The sequence below is a fragment of the Triticum urartu genome, chromosome 4, assembly GCF_003073215.2.
Source record: "Triticum urartu cultivar G1812 chromosome 4, Tu2.1, whole genome shotgun sequence".
NCBI lineage: Eukaryota > Viridiplantae > Streptophyta > Magnoliopsida > Poales > Poaceae > Triticum > Triticum urartu.
The window spans coordinates 548,039,024-548,056,688 of NC_053025.1; the positions used below are offsets into that span (position 1 = coordinate 548,039,024).

At 45.2% G+C, this 17,665-nt stretch overlaps 3 protein-coding genes across 5 annotated transcripts; 1 reads left to right on the plus strand and 2 right to left on the minus strand.

The window, feature by feature from the left end:
- The first annotated feature begins 3,793 nt into the window (after nucleotides 1-3,793).
- On the plus strand, nucleotides 3,794-6,391 carry LOC125552591. 2 transcript variants are annotated; one of them, XM_048716193.1, is made up of 3 exons: nucleotides 3,795-3,951; nucleotides 4,539-4,626; nucleotides 4,931-6,391. In XM_048716193.1, exon 3 carries the CDS (start codon nucleotides 4,947-4,949, stop codon nucleotides 6,153-6,155), a length of 1,209 nt encoding a protein of 402 aa, XP_048572150.1. In that variant the 5' UTR covers nucleotides 3,795-3,951; nucleotides 4,539-4,626; nucleotides 4,931-4,946; the 3' UTR covers nucleotides 6,156-6,391. The 2 variants fall into 2 exon arrangements, with proteins under 2 accessions (XP_048572149.1, XP_048572150.1); XM_048716192.1 differs by lacking the exon at nucleotides 4,539-4,626 and having other exon boundaries at nucleotides 3,794-3,951.
- A 263-nt stretch (nucleotides 6,392-6,654) lies between these two features.
- Nucleotides 6,655-10,431, minus strand: LOC125552590 (probable 26S proteasome non-ATPase regulatory subunit 3). The gene is made up of 8 exons (XM_048716191.1): nucleotides 10,254-10,431; nucleotides 9,972-10,162; nucleotides 8,534-8,671; nucleotides 8,320-8,456; nucleotides 8,168-8,222; nucleotides 7,968-8,078; nucleotides 7,496-7,735; nucleotides 6,655-7,416 (listed from the first exon to the last, which is right to left on the minus strand). The coding sequence occupies exons 1-8, from the start codon at nucleotides 10,339-10,341 to the stop codon at nucleotides 6,904-6,906; spliced, it is 1,473 nt and encodes a 490-aa protein (XP_048572148.1). The 5' UTR covers nucleotides 10,342-10,431; the 3' UTR covers nucleotides 6,655-6,903.
- Nucleotides 10,432-13,562: 3,131 nt separating this feature from the next.
- Nucleotides 13,563-17,090, minus strand: LOC125554102 (polyamine oxidase 1-like). Of its 2 annotated transcripts, none has more exons than XM_048717710.1 (10): nucleotides 16,957-17,090; nucleotides 16,616-16,868; nucleotides 15,617-15,763; nucleotides 15,256-15,511; nucleotides 15,017-15,160; nucleotides 14,773-14,922; nucleotides 14,427-14,684; nucleotides 14,246-14,327; nucleotides 14,028-14,118; nucleotides 13,563-13,934 (listed from the first exon to the last, which is right to left on the minus strand). In XM_048717710.1, the coding sequence occupies exons 1-9, from the start codon at nucleotides 17,066-17,068 to the stop codon at nucleotides 14,039-14,041; spliced, it is 1,482 nt and encodes a 493-aa protein (XP_048573667.1). In that variant the 5' UTR covers nucleotides 17,069-17,090; the 3' UTR covers nucleotides 13,563-13,934; nucleotides 14,028-14,038. The 2 variants fall into 2 exon arrangements, with proteins under 2 accessions (XP_048573667.1, XP_048573666.1); XM_048717709.1 differs by having other exon boundaries at nucleotides 13,563-13,939.
- Nucleotides 17,091-17,665: the final 575 nt, after the last annotated feature.

The window sequence follows — 17,665 nt, forward strand, 5'->3', positions numbered from 1 at the left end:
GATAAGAAATGTCATAGACATTTTGTCCACGTACTTAAGAATCTGAACTGCATGTTCAGGTTATGAGAAATTTGCAGCATACTGCAAATAATCTGCCAAGTATATTTACTGATGATAAAGGTGTCAATATGGTCAAGTACCAGAATGAGTGGAGGTACCTAATAAACCACTCATCTCCCTAGATGAGAGCAAGAGGGGGAGAATTCTGGTCGCATGAGATTAAGTTCTCATATGTTTCAGCGGAAACATGTGAGATTGACTCCTCGATCAGTAAATATGATTCAACCTCGGGTTGAATGACACCTGAGGGATGCGCGGCATCCAAAGTCCAACACATATGTGCACATATTTTTAGGTGTTGGGAAATCGAAACACCTTGACTCCGTTGTTGTGGGAAATCACAAGGAGTTAAGAGGCGTAGTAAGAATTCCACAATGATATTGATTCATGAGAATCGTATATGAGAAAGTCTACATATGTCGACATAAAATTCTTCTTGAGAATTGCTAGAATCCTTTTGGGCCCTGAGCCAAAATCCATGGAAAGTGTTGTCTGCACTTATATTGGTTCAAATGAAAGGAAGCAATTAAGGAAGAGTGGCACTCGCTCATCAAAAGAGCGGTATTTACCATTGTAAAACCTGCTCCTCATATGTATCTTCCAGAGGGAAGAGAAGTGAATTTTCGTTTGGAAACGAAAATAAATGAGGTGGTGAGAAAGCGAGGCTTGTAGCACAAGGGTTTTTCCGCAGAGATCCGACATCAGTTACGATGTAGCATACCTTTTTGGTATAAGTGGAATTATGTTTCGATACTGGATGTTAATGGAAGTACAGATCCATACGGTTGATGTATGTAATGCCAACATACTCCATTGGTCAATTAGTTTGGATGTATATATTGAAGTCATTGAATGACTTGATAGTCTGAATCCAAAGGTAAATCGCAACAGGCATGTGTGGAAGTTCTAAAGTCATTCTATGACTTGAAGTAGTCGGAGATTTGTGTGGTGCAACCGACTAAGTGAGTTATTCCTTGACAAGGATTACTCTCATACTAATGATTGTTGACGTGTATTCATGAAGAAATCCTGGGTTGGATTTTACATCACCTTAATTTGTGGTGTCGATGATCTTATCATCAAAGTCTATATAAGACATGAAATACACACAATCATGTTAAGACGGATATTTGGGTTAAACCAAATTATGCTAAGCTTATGACTTGAGCACATCCCCCTAAGATATCAGTCTTCATATATCCGAAAGTATTGGAGAAGTTCAATATGGATATATTATATCAAAGACACATATGGTCATGTTATACCTAATATGGGATATAGATCCTTGATACATAGGGGAGATGGTGAAGTGATAGAGGAGCATGAATTGCCATATCTAAATACCATCAAAGCACTCATATATCTTGCAAAATATGTCAGGCCTGACACTATAGTTTTTGGCAATTTATTGAGAGTGCAATTCCCTAAAAGGTATAAGGTTTGTGTAAGGAATATCCCGGGATATATCCAGGGCACGAAGGGTCTTGATCAATTTCATTCGAAAAATCAAGATGGGACCATGGTTTGATATATTGATAGTGGCTAATTATCTGATCCCACAATGACATATCAAAGACTGGGTTTGCTGGAAGAGTACTTTGAAGGAAGTATTCAGAATAGACTCTAAACGAGTCCTTCCAGTGAACATTCTATTTCATTTGAAGCATCGGAAAATGTGGATGACTTCATAGAATGATTGGCCACATGTGAAATCATGTGGAGATTATCATTATCTACCAAGATAATGTCACTTGTATTGCTTATGGGTTATATTTATCCTTGTGAATTACAGAAATGTAAGAGGATAATATGCAAACAGATTATTGTGATATTCACAATATCTCTATCAATGTTTACATTCCAGAACTAGGTTCGTGGAATTGGTATGAGATATTCTTGAGGTTTGCAAAGTTCAGGGGGAGTAAAATCCCAAGTTATAACCCGTTGGTGATCCTCAAATCACTGATATTGTACTATTTTTCCCTTTATGAGTTTTCCATGATGGTTTCTCATATAAAGTTTTTAACGAGACAATATAAATACAAGTGCGGATATATGCCATATTGGTTTCTCCTTTTTTCCCACTGGGTTTTAAAGGAGTTTTCGATGGCATATTATTATAAGGTTTCACCTCAATTTTTCCCACAGAGTTTTTGGAGGAGTTTTCAGTTTGCAATATACATATGACGAATTGATCAAGGGGGAGTGTTGAGAAATAAAAACATGTGATCAATTGTATGGGAGGGATGCCTCCCAGGAGGTGTCTGTTGGGGAAGAGGTGTCTCCCCAACACACCCCTTCACCATGTATATAAGTGGGTCTCCCACATTGCAATGGAACTAGTGGATCATTTGGACTCTTCATGTGTCTATTTTACTTTCACTCTATAACAGGAACGACACGAACTTGGCCCACTCCGTGACTAATTGACAGGGCCGGTCCTGAGGGGGGGCGGGAGGGGCGGCCGCCCCGGGCCCCCGAGTACGAAGGGGCCCCCGATGGCTTGCTTTCCATATATACGTGATATTAGCCCATGTGTAGACAGATTCTAAAGAAACGGGAAAAGGTAACAAATCGCAATCTTCTCGGCTTGCCGTACGAGGCGCAATCTTCTGCTTCTACTCCGCTTCCCCACTTGGCAACTAATCCGCCCCAAGGTCTACTGCTCCCCCGCCCGTATCTTCTATTCGTGATTTTTCTGCTACTGTCCGTGATTAGTGGAAGTTCCTCTTTTCAGATTTCCTGTCGAAGAAGAAATTAACCCCGAGTACAGATTTTTCAGATTTCAATCAAACTCCTCTTCAACGCAGATCCCTCTTTTTCTGTAGTCTTTACAGGTCGTTCATTCGTTTTATGAAGATGAAGATCCATCCTTTTCGAAAAATGAAGATGAAGATCATCACCGTACATATCTCTTTCTCACACTCCGATTTCTTCTGTTGTTTGCGATTAGAAAAGAGGAGCTCGGATTTTTGGTCGTGACTAATAAGAAGCAGCAAAATCTTGCAATTTTTAATCTTCTACCCTCCAGGTACCTTGTTCCGAGCCTTTGTTAGCAATTTTTTATTTTATTAACAGGGTTTTTAATTTATTGTTTCATTTGTATGTGTGGCAATAATCAAGATGTTATTTAGAATGTATCCATCTGGTAATGAGTAAATAAAATAAAGTTGCATATGAGTTGATTGATTTTCAGAAAGGAGATATTGACATTTTTAAACAACTGATGCAAGTACTTCTACTAGAAATTCTGAAAAATGCCTTTTGTTACTGTTGAAGAACAACCCAGTGAGAATAGGATGATAATACTAGAGTAGGCACAAACCTAATAGAAAAATATAATTGCCAATTGAGAAAAGCAACCAATTTTTCTATAAATGCTTATGACCTTTATTTGTTGGATAGTCAACATCACAAGGCAACACAAATTATAGCGCATCGAGAATTTAGTTGCAAATTGAAATAGAGAAAAATGTGGCCTTAGAGCCCCTTTAAGCCGTCTTGCCCCGGCCCCCGAAATCTCAGGAATGGCCCTGCTAATTGAGCGTACGAACGGAGTTGACAAGAGATAGATAGATGGCCTCCAAGCCTGCAAGCACCTCCTGTCTAAATCAGCTCATTCCTGACGACCCCGTCCAAAGTGCCAACAAACGCCAGCCACATTGGCCGAAAGAAAAAAACCTTGTGCCAACAAATGCCTAACAAATGCATTTTTCGGAGAACAGGAGCCCTTTTCTGCAAAAGCAGCGCCCTTTCATGCTAGTAGTAATTTACCTTTCCCCTCCCCTGATCCCATCCCTCGCCCGGCCGCCCAGCTCACACTCCTGCGCCTCGAGCGCGACTCGCCTCAGCGCTCAGCTCAGATCGCCCCACTGATCCTCGGCGAAGGAGGTAATTAGCACCATCCCTGCCTGCGATTTCCGGTCTAAAACCGTTGATCTCCACTCCCTGTTAGCTCATGATGCTTCTTCAGTAGCAGTAGTAGTAGTAGTAGGCCACCGGCGCCTGGTCGGAGGTCAGCCTGCCAAACCTCCATGTCTTGTGTCAGTAGTTCTGTCTCTGTCTGTTCTTGATTTGGGCACGGATCACCTCGTACTTGTTTGGGCGGTAGGGTTTTTTTAGCCGGGCTGGGTTATTGGTGCTATTTACGGTTACTGGTGCTAAGATGTCGGCTGCTCCTTTGCCGAAATTGCTTGTGTGGCATTGCTGTATCTGTATGCCAGTATGCGCCTGAATCTCAACATTTGTAGCATGTGATGTTTAATCTGTCTGTGCACTACTGCCGTTCTTGCTGCCGCTTTTCGTGTGATTTTTGCGGTATGCGCTGCGTAAATCTCCGTTTACACGCTGTGGTGAAGCACCAAATTTGTGCCGGCTGTGCTTAATAGAGAGGTGAAGGAGATCAAATCGCGGACTGAACTTCGTTTCAAGTCTGAATTTGTGTTCCTAACCTTGTTGAGTGCTCTTCTTGCTTTCAGAGAAAATCCCTAACGGTTTCCTCGGACCACCAAAGCTTCCGATTTTGCGGCAGTTGGAGATATCTTTGGGCCAAAAGCTCTTCGGATAGTGAGTCTGAATTCCTTGACCTTCAGCCTCCTTTAGTCAGGGTTCATTTCTATCTTTGTATTGATCCTTTTGGTCTGAATTTGAAGTAGCTTGCCTTGCAATACAACATGATTAAATATGTTTACCACCATAGGATAAAGACTCCTCCTTATTTAAAGTCCAATTGTTTTAGCTAATTATTACTGTCACTGTCTCGTGTCCATTCTGCTTAGCTTCAGCTGCAATTTGCTGTCTTGGTTCACACAATATTTTGTCTTAGACTTCAGCACTGAAGAAAATATTTCCTTGTGTGTGTTAATTGCAGTCTTGGGATACCTACAATGGCAGCAACATACCCTATGCCTGATCCACCGGTGCTGAACAACTATGCTATTACTCAAAGACTCGACAGCTCTGCTACCGAGACAGCCGGCAGGGACAAGTCCATAGGCTACCTGGACATCTTCGTCCACCAGGCGCGCGACATCCACAATGTTTGCATCTACCAGAAGCAGGACGTGTATGCAAAGCTGAGCCTCACAAGCGACCCACAGGTGTCGTGCTCGACCAAGGTGATCAATGGGGGCGGCCAGAACCCGGTGTTCGACGAGGGTCTACGGCTAGACGTGCGCAGCACGGAGGCGTCGCTGAGGTGCGAGGTGTGGATGCTGAGCAGGGTGAAGAACTACCTGGAGGACCAGCTTCTCGGCTTCACCCTCGTTCCTCTGTCAGACATCCTTCTGGCCGATGGAAATCTGGCCCAGGAGTTCTCCATGTCGTCCTCCGACCTGCTCCACTCACCGGCCGGGTTTGTGCACCTGTCCTTGTCTTATGTCGGCAGCTCCCCGGATGTCATCGAGATCTCATCGCTCAATAAGTCGGCGTCGGCGGTCACCGACAGTGGAAATGGCAGCTTGGATCCTTGTGAGATTGAAAGGATGGAGTTCCCAGACTTGAACATGGTGAACGAGAATGAAATGATGGTCTCCAAGTATTTCGAGATGGACTGTGAGAGTGCAGTGAAGGCTGAGAACTGCAAGTTACCACAGCATGATGCAGATGAGCCTGGTCCTGAGGTCTCCAAAATCAATCCCAAGGAGTATCCTGACGAAAGCCCTGTGAGCTGTGTCTCGACCACGGGCTCCTCCCCGGAGCTCTCTGGCACGCTGCAATCGGTCTCTGAGCCGTCCGAGACCGCCGTCGCGGCGGCATCCTCCACCGGAAGCCAGAGGGAGAAGAGCCAGGGTGTCACTACGGATGGCGAGGCCGATTCTTCTGAGGCGCCATCCAAGGATGAGGTTGCCCAGCCTGCAGTGATCAGCGTGAACCTCCAGCCCAGGGAATCGGTTGTCCAGCAGGACATAGTTGACATGTACATGAAGAGCATGCAGCAGTTCACTGACTCCCTTGCGAAGATGAAGCTCCCGCTGGATGTCGAGAACGGTAGTCCCTCGGCTGATAACATCGACTCGAGTGCAACAGAGAAGCCGTCGCCATCGCCGTCGTCGAAGGGTCCTAGGGTCTTCTATGGAAGCAGAGCCTTCTTCTAAGTTGCTGCTGCTAGCTAGGCTGGCTCATACATACTCTGCTTGCCTCACTAAGGAGGCTAGACTCTCACTGTAAACTTGTATTGCTAATGGTGTTATGCTTAGTTTAAAAAGATGGATATTTCATAATAATTCCAGAGCTGTAGATTCAGCTTGTGTAACATAGTATACTACTGCATGTAGTTAAAAAAGATGGATATTTCATAATAATTCCAGAGCTGTAGATTCAGCTTGTGTAAGTAACTTGATACTGCTTCTACATTTGAGTCGCTAGAGTTTTTAGTGCTAAATAAACGTGTGAAATTCGTTCACCTTGAGAAGGATTTACATCAGCTTACACATCAGAAAACTGCGTGTCATTTGCACAATATTCTCTTGAGTGGCACCAAGTATTAAGATCCACTATATTAGATTTGCCACCAATTACAGGAGAAAGGTGGTAACTTGACCACTGCATAATCGCAAAGAAACAGGGCAGGGAAAAAAATAGATGGCAAATATATGTCAGGAAGCACAGACATACCAAAAGTCTTGAATGGACAAGGTGGATTTCAAATGGTACAGAGATCCTCGAACCCAGTTTCGATGAGGAAGAGAAAAGATAAACCCAAAACACATTTACGGTCCAATGAAGTGCTGATCGACATAGAATTACAGATGTAAAAAGTTTACATGATTCAAACCTCTCCCTCGAGGGGAGAATCCAGTGATTTCAGGGATCTAAAATCAACAATTCAAAAAACAGACCAACTTAAAAATCATCATCATCCTCCTCGGCCATGTGCTTTGCCAGCTCTTCCTCCTGCTGGAGCCTTTCTCGGCGCTTCTCAGCGCTCTCCTTCTCCTTGTGCGAATTCGGGGGGAACCTCATGGCCTTGACCGCTTCATTATGCATGTTGAGGCAGAAAGCAATTCTGGAGTTGAATGCAGCCTGGGGTTCATTTGTCGAGTAGACATCACCAGTTTCTTTCGACACCATCCAGCCATTTGCATGGTCTATGGTGGCATCAATTGCACCATCTCTTATGGCCTTGGCTACGATGCACTCCGCATCAGCAACAGGATTCTCAGTGTCTAGCCTTAGCTTCTTCGCAATATCAGCAAGAGAGATCCGCGAGTATGAAATGCTGATGTTGCGTAGTCCAGTTCGAATGACATTGTGGCGAAGCCTCACAATCAAATTGTGAGTCCTGTCTGCACTGAAGGTGCTCGCAAATTTGTCTGCAACAGCTCTGAACAGTTCCAAATCGCCAATCCTGACCGCCTAGACACCAATAATTCAAATGTTATGACTAGAGCTTTCCAGACAGTAACATGAGATTTAAAAGAAGACTGGAACTTACATTTGTAAGCTCAAAATATGGTGCCAAAGCTTCCTTCATTCCTTTCTGCATGAAAACAGTCCTCTCTGGGATCTCCCCAAGAAGCAGCCTTACTATGATAGCCCATTTATTGCACTGAATCCTAAAGCCACGAGCTGCAGCCGGTGCCTTCCTAGCAGCTTGCAGGAGGCTTTCTTTAGCATCAGTGTACTCCAACTGAATTGTTCTGATTTTCCCCAAGTAGAAGAGGTACCGGCAGAACTGTATTAAAACATGTTAACAGTTGCTTGAGTGTATCAATAAAATCAGTTAGGCTGCAGGAAGATCTCACACATCAATCATCCCAAAGCAACATTAAACCGTAAGGCATTTTTAAAAGAATAGCTAACAAATAAACTAGTTTCATAATATTTAAATGTACTGGTGTAATGCAACTGAAACATGATACAATCAATAAAGTGCAGATGATGATTGGAAGAGGCAGATGAATTACTTGCTGGTTGGAATGGGCTTCAAAACGTGGTGCCTTCGACCTAAGTTTCTCTGCCTGGTCATACAAGTTATAGTGGAGGTAATTGCGGAGAAGCAGGTTGAGCAGGGTTTCCTGTTATCATGAAAAAACAATGCATTTCCATATATTAGCACAATTTAACAGCATAACACAATCAGCAAGAACCAGGAAAACAAAACTACCTGACCAAGCTCATCGTGATGTAAAGTTGCCATTCTATGTAACCCAAGGAGATTACTGTACAGAGAAGCAAATATGAGCGATGGATTACAAAACAGGGTAAATGGAAACTAAGGAAATACTAGAGTAGGGGAAGATGTAGAAGTTGACATACCCACGAATTTCAGCAAGGGTGTTTGTAAGTTCATACACATACGAATAATAGAAGTATAGTCTGGAAGCCAAAACATCAACAGTTCTCCTGTTCAAGTTCTTCAGACGAGCAATGCTTCCAGTTGCGCATGCTTTAGCCTAGAGACAATTGGAGAACTTTAACTTAATAATATGTTGCATATGCTGCACAAAACATATCAGTATATTAGACATACCTCATCGTATTTCTTCTGATCAATGAGGAAAATCAGAACAAGCAAAGAACAATATATTTCAATCTCAGGAAGGCCATGCTTGATAGAAATCTGAGTTGCTGGAGCTGCTGCATCAATATCCATCTCAGCTTCATCTTCCTAAAAAGTAACAATAGATGCATACCAGGATTAATGAGTTTCAAATAACAGAATAATATTTTTAAAAGCAAATCTAACTTCAAATGTTTTGTTCTCTAAATTATGGAGCAGGTGGCAGAAGTCTAAATTGACCGGACTTCAAAAGCATCTTCAGCTCCTCACATAGAAAGGCCGATTAACTAAGTATGTAACAAGCTTCCTGACATTCTTAAAAAATTGAAGTTATCTGGTAAAAGGCAAGTGGCAATCAGCCTGGTAATCAGTTTAATGGGTATCATCATAACAGAGACACAGATTTGGAAAAATACACCCTACTACTACAACTCCAGTAACAAATTTCCCCATGTATCTAAACATACGGCAAGCTCCCACATGCAGAAGGAGAAGAAATAAAGCTGCAAATGAATAACTAAATAAATAATCAGAATCATAGATTATTAAGAAGAAGAAACCAGCAAGATACTTGCCATAGGAAGCTGTAAAACAGTTAATTATGCAGTGTGCAAATGATAATCACGTATAAAAGGGAGCGCCTATGTGTCAGGTGTCTTTTTTTGCTCTCAGTCCATTTTTTACAATCCAATGGCTCTGGTTCTTGTTCCACCTCTGGCACCTGAATCCAACGCCTCGCTCTTCTTCCACCTCCAACACAAACCCTCAACTAGACCCCCGCCCCCCTTACAAAAACCGAACCAGCTGAGGTCCTTCCTCCACTCTGGCTGCAACGGCACCGCAAGCTGCGTCGTCCACACCTCCGGCGAGGTCCTGGCGAGCCCTCGCCAGTGACGCCACGCCGTTCCGGCTCGAGCTTGTTGCTGAACTGCTCACTTCCAAAATCGACTGATCCAAAAAATATTTTCGGTTGCCTGATGAATAGCAACTGTACATATTAAAAGCTACCATCATCAGTTCCAGGTCCAGTTTCACCCAAAAAAAATCCAGACCAGTCCGGAATTACTGCCCCTCCGTTTGAAATATAAATTTTAGATTTTAGCAAGAATTTTTCCAGCCTCGGATTTGTTCACCCAGTACAAAACAGGAAAACGAGTTACCAAAAGGTTTTGGTACCCTGAATCCTGAACAGTACACAAACCATGCGAGTATGTGGCCGTCGCATACGCAAAAATGAAACTAAGACTGAACACTGACTTTTATAGGATAACCACCAGAGCTAACATGAAACTGTGAATTGCGCATGGCAACAACTACATGGAGGCAGTGAGGGTATCATCATGGAATCAACTGCAGTGGAAGACTAAGTCGTGGGCCATGACAAAACTCTGGTTGCTCAGAACTTTACCTTGGGGAGGAGGGGAGTGAGGCGGGCGTATGCGTCGCTGTTGGCCGGGAGGGCGAAGGCGAGGAAGGCCGAGACGTCGCGGGCGGCGAGGCGGCGGCGCAGGGCGACGGTGAGGCGGACGGCGCGGGAGATCCGGCGGACCTCCTTGGTGACCGACCCCGCCTCGATCACCGCGGCGATCTCCTTCAGATCTGGGGAACGAGCAAGTCAGAACAAATCTGAGGCACCCTGCGGCGCGGGGAGGAGAGACCTAGGGTTTGGGGGAGGGGGACGGGGGCTTACGTTGGATGGTGGAGGGGGCCGGCGCCGGCGCCGCCGCTGCGGCGGCGGGAGGAGGGGCCGCCTGCGGCTCGCCCATCTGCACGTCCATCCCGGCGGTAAGGGGAGAGTGCGGAGAATTGGTGCCGAAGCTTGGGTGCGGAGGAGCCTTTCGCTTTGTTCCTTACTTGTGGGTTAAGAAGGTCACACTTTCAGGCTTTCAGCTACAAAAGGGGTATTTTGGAAAATCGGAAGGAAATTTTCTCAACTCTGTATATGTGCCATGAAAGAACATCTCTTCACCAAAATAGTCGCTCTTTTTATAAGTCTGTTTATTATACAAGGACCATTCTATTTAAGAAAGAAAATGGCCATTGATTATTTTATTTTATTTTTGCAAAAAAAAAAACTTCCTATCAGTTCATCAACTCTCAAGTAGTACGAAGAACATCAGAAGTAAAAATTACGTGTAGGTCCATAGACCACAAGCAACGACTACAAGCACTGAAATGAGCCAAAGACGCACCATCATCGCCTCTCTCTCACCGAAGCCATGCAAACTTTGTTGTAGTAGTCTGTCGGGAAGTCGTCGTGTTGAGCCTCTATAAGACCAGCGTACCAGAACAGCAAACAGCGTTGATGAAGATAACCGTAGATAAGAAGGATCCAATCGATAGACACACGAAATACATATCAAGTACATGTTACAAAATACATATCTTTTAAGGGAAACGCTCCCGTCCAACCCGTTGATCCGTCATTATTGTCGGTTGCCTGCCTCGGGTGACAGCCACAGTCCCCGCACCGCTACCAACCACGAGCCCACATTCCTTTTTTTTTCTCCTTTTCACCCTTATCCTCTCGAATCTTCCTATGATCCATCTTCTTCCCCCAGATGACCCCATTTGCCCTCCTCTCTCTCTCCCACCCGCTCTCTCGCTATCACAAGCAGTTGCTACAAATCTCGAGCCTATGTTGCAACTCCCCAATCCGCCCCCTGAGCCCTGACGGAAATCCTGCCAATCCTCAAGTCTGTCGCCAACTACTGCAAAGAGGGCCACCGCTGGCACCGGGTGTTGCAGGCTAGGGACACCAATGGTGTTCACGGGGCCTTGCAGCAGCAAGAACAACACTTCAACAATGCGACAACGAGGCAGTCCGCTTTCGTAACACCAAGATTGTAGTATCAACACCCACCCCTTGCATTGACGGTAGTATGCATCACACGACCTGTCTTGCAGCAAAGGTGGTGATATGACGAGGGGGTTGCAACTGTTGTGGTCGTGTTCATGTGGCTCTCCTTTCCTCGTCGTGCCACAAGGGGCTCGCCAGGTGCTGCGAAGGGAGCAGCCGTCGGAGTGCTTACAACAGGGTCATGTCGCAAAGTCGCAAAGGGGCTTTGCAACGCCTCCGTGTTGCAAAGAGCGCTCATAGGAGTTTGCAACATGCATGCTTCACAAAATGTTGTTCGTGTTGCAAACGTGCTTCACAACATCATCCATGTTGCAAAGAGGGGCTTCGCAACGTTGTACGTGTTGCAAAGCGGGGCTTCACAATGTCGTCCGTGTTGCAAAGGTGCTCGGGACGTCGCTTGTGTTGCGAAGGGCCTCGCAACGCGACAATGGCCGCTCAATCACACTGAATCAAATGGCTCGCAACCTGACCGACCTTTTTCAAAGATCAGTCGACTGATGTGTAGCATGAGCCTAAAATTAATGGTCAATGTTTTTTGCTATAAGCCAGAAATGAGGCAGTATCATTACAAGAGATTTTGTTAAAAGAAATTACAAAAATATTAGTTATTATAAACACATTAGACAAGAATTAATGATATAACCTCAACGATGGTATGCCTTTCGACGACGGTTGCGGCTCTCCTGGCTCTTCAAGGGGTAGAGTGTTTGTTTGGTGTTTTCTCGACGATGGAAGTATCCAGATCTATTGTAAAGGGTTATCAGAAGTACCACCTGACCGGCCATTACTGCCACCAGAATGAGCCGCCGACAAGCCAATGTCATCGCTCTAATACCGAAGCCGGACTAACATTGTCGCTGACAGTCGCAAAGCCTTCGTGCATGTGCCCATAAGAACCCGTCTGCTAACCTCGCCGCCCCGAGGAGCCGGCAAGAATCTGCACTAGAACTATGTCTAATATGTCTCGACGGACGAACTCGAGGAGGACCGAAGCATGGAAAACCGACTCAAGGATGAAGTGTCGCCGTCCATTCTAGTACCGTCCCTGCGAGTACTAAAATCCCAACCTATCTACTAGCCGGAGCCGAGGCACCGGAAGTCCCCTCTCCATCACCGGCCACCGGCGAACTTCCTGTTGTTCTTTGTCTGTTCTCCTCGTGATAAGTGCTAATGCAAGTATTGGTAGGCATGGCTCCTTCAGAAATTTCAGAGTTGAGCCTGAGCTCATTTGCTCGCAGGTGAGCAGTAAATTCAAAAAAAGTAGCTAACAAATTCAAAAAAAACCTGATGTTTTTACACTAAAGATGATAGAATTTATAGGAGCTTGCAAAAACTTGTGTTGAGATGACTTCAGGAGGAGCTCCTTCCAAAAAAAAATCGTGCTCCAAAATGTCCAAAGCTGCTTGAGTTTTACAAGCTCCTGAAAAATTTCATCATCTTTATTGTCATTAAGAAACTATTTATTTTGAATTTATTGTTCATTCACCAGAGCAGATGAGCTCGGGTGCACAAACGCTGCTCTCTAGCTCCTTTGTGGTTTTTATTTATTTGTTCCCTCATTCTTTCTCGTGTGAGTGTCTTGAACTAGACTATAGCCTCTCTATTTTTGCGAGAGAAACTAGACTGTAGCCTTGGTGTTTGTATACGGTCAATTGCATTTGATAAATATGGCCATTGGCCTGGACTTTGAATTGTCTTCCATAATTGCCTACAAATGATGATTTCACATTTAGAGACAATAAAAGTGAGCACTAATTCTGCCCTCTCAAATCATTAGCGTTTTCGGCCGTCAGATACAGACTTTGGAGCGGTTTCGACCGTTTATCAACTCACAATCTGCCTGGGCTTCACTTGATAACCTAAGAATGCTACACTGGTTGGGCCGCTGCTCTCGTAACAAAATGGAAGCTCTGGCGTTATTTGGACTATATGGGCCTCAGGCGTGCGAGTGGCAGCCGAAGAAAGCAGTACATAGTTTGTTATGTAAGTGGTTGTATACTATGGCATATGAGCACTAATCCAGCCCTCGTAGACCATTAGCATTTTCTGTGGTCGGATAGACTTTGGAGCGTTTTTGGCCGTTCGATCACACGAAATAAACAGAGTATCACATACAATTCACCCCAGTCGAAGAGACAATATCACAAACAGTGGATTCACACAAGATTTTATTCAACTTAAGACTTGAGTATCCCACCGATAACAAGACACAAGTAGCACTCTTCAGAAGAGTTTACAGTCTGAACAATTGATTAACACAAAAATATGGCGTGGTGACAGACACATGACGATCTCCCGGAGAGGTTGCTCTAGCTAACTTACTATCAGACTAATATAGATGCAGACATGTAATCTACCATCACATTGGGCTTTTCAACTGGGCTCGCACCCCTTTCCATCAATCTCTTAACGAAAATGACCAGTACATAGCAGTAATCTGACACCAGTTTGCCATCACTTAACTGACGTCCATATTATTGGAACAGACATCATATGCTTATGATGCTTAGCCTACACTGAGAAATAAAAACAGCATAATGATCGATTGGGTGTCCAGGATTTGCCATCGCGTAACATGATACCAGTTTATGCAGAAGTTATTACCTCTTAAATCTCTACTCAAACTTGCCCGGGATGTGGTGTTTGCACATTCTCTTATGAGCACACTTGATCAGAATATCCGCAGAGTCAATACCTGACAAAAAGAAGCAACTAGTACACATAAGCACAAAAATAGCAATAGCATAAAAATGCTCTATGGCCACGGTGCCAAGTAAGTCATCTGGAACTCAACATTAGGCATAAGACGTCGTCATATATACCTGAAAGATAAGCTCCATGGACATAACCGTTGTAGTGCTCGCTGGTGTGCTCCCCAGTGAAGTAAACCCTCCCGACCGGTGCCTATGTAACACAGGGGGAAAACAACAAAAGTTGCAATCACAAAAGTGTCAAATGAGAATTTTTTGGAATGCCGATCGACAGGTTTGGGGTACCACGCACCCTGAGCTGGTTGTATTCGTAGCGGTTGACGCCGATGGGCCAGTTGGAGAAGGTGCCCCTGTAGAACCTGTCGGACCACCACCGCGGCACGAGTATGTCCGTCGCGTCGGGGACGTCCTCGCCGGGGAACATGCTCCTCAGCACCTCCACGATCTCCGCCTTGGTCTGGTTGTCGGGCTGCTGCTCGGTCCGCCTCGACTCCTCGTCGGTGACGGTCACCAGGAGAACGTTGGCGCCTGGGTACTGCGCCTCAAGCTCCTGAACAGACAACAATTCAAGATCACCGATGAAGTTTTAAGTTGCAAAGTTAAACTGGACATCAATATCGTTTGTAGATTGTGATTACCTGCCACACCCCGTAGTAGCCTCTCCTGCTGCTCGCGTAGAGGAAGAACTCCCTCCCTTTCCCTTCAGGCCAGAACTTCCGGGGGAACTTGACGAAGATCTTGGTGTACACAGCCATGTCGAACTGGTAGATCGAGAGGATCTTCCACGCCTGATACATCAAGAACGAGAAGCTCAGAATTCGGCTCAGCACCAACCAACAGATCATCAGTCAAGAAGCATGTATAAGCAGGACAGAGACTGACAGGAAGCCGTGGCTTAAACTTTATGAGATCGGATTGCAGGACCCCCACGCTGGTAGAGACCATGACGTAGTCTGCCTTGTACACCTTGTCGTCCTCCGTCTTGACGGCGACGCCGCTCCCGGAGTGGGAGATCTCTCTCACCACCTACAAACAATGGATTATCTCATCAATGCCTAATAAGTAATAACTGAAGGGGAGATGCAATGCAGGTTCGTTGGACGTTGGCTATATATTTGTGCCTTGTTGAGCTGGAGGCGGGGGTCGACGATGTTGCCGGACTTGTCGGCCTCGAGGTACTGTCCGGCGAGGTGGTGCACGACGGCCTCATAGCCGCGCCGGTCGGCGACGAAGTACACGTCGTCCCCGAAGTCCCTGAAGGTGGCGAGAGGGACCACGTTCTGCAGGCTGGTCACCCGCGGCGGCTCCGCGAACTCGTAGTCGTGCTTGAAGTAGTCCAGGATCATGTCCACCGGCGACGCCGGCCCGTTGGGCAAGCTGATATGCAAACACGTCCGAGACTATGAAAGTTCAGTAGTAGACTAACTGAAACAAGCCAGTTCTCGGCCTTCTCTTGCAGGCTCAAAACTCATGGAGACGTACTGGTTGTTGAGGCGTTGCATGGCGAGGATGGACATGTCGTCCTGGCCGCTGGGGCGCAGCTTGGCGGAGAGCTTCGCGCCGCCCTCTTCCACCTCGTTCGACCGGTGGAGTCTCTTCTGCACGTACGCTCTGTCGTAGACGCCGCCCCTGTGAAGTTTACACATACGTACCAACATCACAACATTTCTGACATGAAAATAAAAAACCATCACAGCTTTTGTCACCTCCATTTTTTTCGCAACTTAAAACTTTCAAGTGTGTGTGCCGGTAGTAGAATCTTGAGGAAAAACTAATTAGATTCAAACCAAGTGGTATTTGAATCAACCGCTCTTTTTGTAGACGTGGTATTTGAATCAGCTCAGCTCCTACCATTTTCGCTGCTACCAATTTAATTGAGACTCTATCCATTGTTATACTTGGAAATGTCTGCAAATTACTCAAACAAATTGGCCTGGTTCGTTTTGAAGTTCAATTTTTTTTAAGAAACATGGTGCGTGAAACTTAAACCTTGAGAGAGCACTAATTTCATCCCCCGTTTTCGAGGTTAAAAGGGACCTTTCAGACTAATTAATTAGCTACTCTCTCCGTTTCTTTTTAGTCCGCATATAAGGTTTGGTCAAAGTCAAGCTATGTAGAGTTTGACTAATTTTATATTAAAAAAATATAAACATTCACAATATGAAATCAATATTATCAGATGCATCATGAAACGTATTTTCATACTCTATAGTTTTAGTATTGTAGATGTTCATATTTTTTTATATAAATTTGATCAAACTTTGTGTAGTTTGACTTTGACCAAATCTTATATACAGAGTAAAAGGAAACGGAGGGAGTACTAGCTAGTGCCGTTCAGTTCTGTTTCTTTTCCTTCATAAAGCTAGCATCCAACAAGCATATGTTACCGATACGTTATTTCCCATGCAGGCATGGATAGATCGTCGGTTAGCGCGCGCGTTTTCGTGGTAATTCATTCGGCTGATCTGACGTACTACGTACCGCTCCTTGTAGACGTTCTCGGCGAGGCCGTCGAAGTCGGAGCGGAAGTTCCTGAGCTTGAGCGTGGAGTTGACGAGGGGCCAGATGGGGTTCATCTTGCCGCCGTTGACGCCCTCCACCCAGTTGGCGCCCATCTCCACGTTGACGCCCCCGAAATTCCGCTTGCGCATCCTCCCGCCGACGTGGTCCGTCGCCTCCAGGATCAGCAGGTCCGTTATCCCGGCCTCCGACAGCCGCTTCCCCGCCGAGATCCCTGCAACCACACGCACAACGTGTAAGGTTACGTGCGCTGGCTAGCTAGAGCTAGTTAATCATGTGAGTGGTGGTGTGTGCAAATGTACCGGACATGCCGGCGCCGACAATGATGACCCTGTGGCCGGCGGCGGAGGCAAGGGAGGCATGGCGTGCAAGGGTCAGTGCGAGCACCAGAGCAGTGGCTATGGTGGGCGTCATGTCTCTCGTGGATACAGGGCGGCCGGACTCACAGCTTCCTCTCCGCCTCACAGGCCTGTTTATATACTGCTAGGTCGAGGAGTTGGCAGAGAGTTCGGTCTTCTTCTATGTGCAAGGCACTTGTTTTTCTTGACGCAAGGCAACATATTTCTATTTTATATTAGTAAGTTTATATAAGAAAATTAGTGACCGGAAGAGAGAGTAAGAACTCCCAGTTAATTCATGTAAAATCAGATAATTACCCGCAAAAGAAAATGTAAAGATCAGATAATAACAAGTCGGGCATCTTTACCAGATTCCTTGTAAGTTATGTTCGAGACATATTTTTCTGTTTTATGGGATTAAGAGTTTAAGACCCATCTAGCATCTCTCTACTTTTATAAAAAAAACGAGTTGGTGATGAGGTGTGCTTGCCAACTTGCAATATAGACCGTCCGATCTAAATTTGACGGATAGAAAGCAAACAATGGCAATTTTGCAAAAAAGATATCTGCACCTCTCTTCACATTTGCATATAAAGTTTTCCTCATTCATCCTTATCTCCCCGTTCATTCTTATCTTCCACAACCTCATTGTTAAGAAATTAAAAAAGAAAGC

Bases quoted from the DNA above. Each gene is read 5' to 3' on its own strand.
- LOC125552590 (XM_048716191.1), bottom strand. From the start codon at position 10,341: ATGGACGTGCAGATGGGCGAGCCGCAGGCGGCCCCTCCTCCCGCCGCC. The intron at 10,163-10,253 runs GTAAGCCCCCGT...CTCGTTCCCCAG, and splicing joins GGCCCCCTCCACCATCCAAC to ATCTGAAGGAGATCGCCGCG. The intron at 8,079-8,167 runs GTAGTTTTGTTT...TCATGATAACAG, and splicing joins ATCACGATGAGCTTGGTCAG to GAAACCCTGCTCAACCTGCT.
- LOC125554102 (XM_048717710.1), bottom strand. From the start codon at position 17,068: ATGACGCCCACCATAGCCACTGCTCTGGTGCTCGCACTGACCCTTGCA. The intron at 16,869-16,956 runs GTACATTTGCAC...GTGTGGTTGCAG, and splicing joins TGTCGGCGCCGGCATGTCCG to GGATCTCGGCGGGGAAGCGG. The intron at 14,685-14,772 runs GTAATCACAATC...TTGTCTGTTCAG, and splicing joins GCTACTACGGGGTGTGGCAG to GAGCTTGAGGCGCAGTACCC.
- LOC125552591 (XM_048716192.1), top strand. From the start codon at position 4,947: ATGGCAGCAACATACCCTATGCCTGATCCACCGGTGCTGAACAACTAT.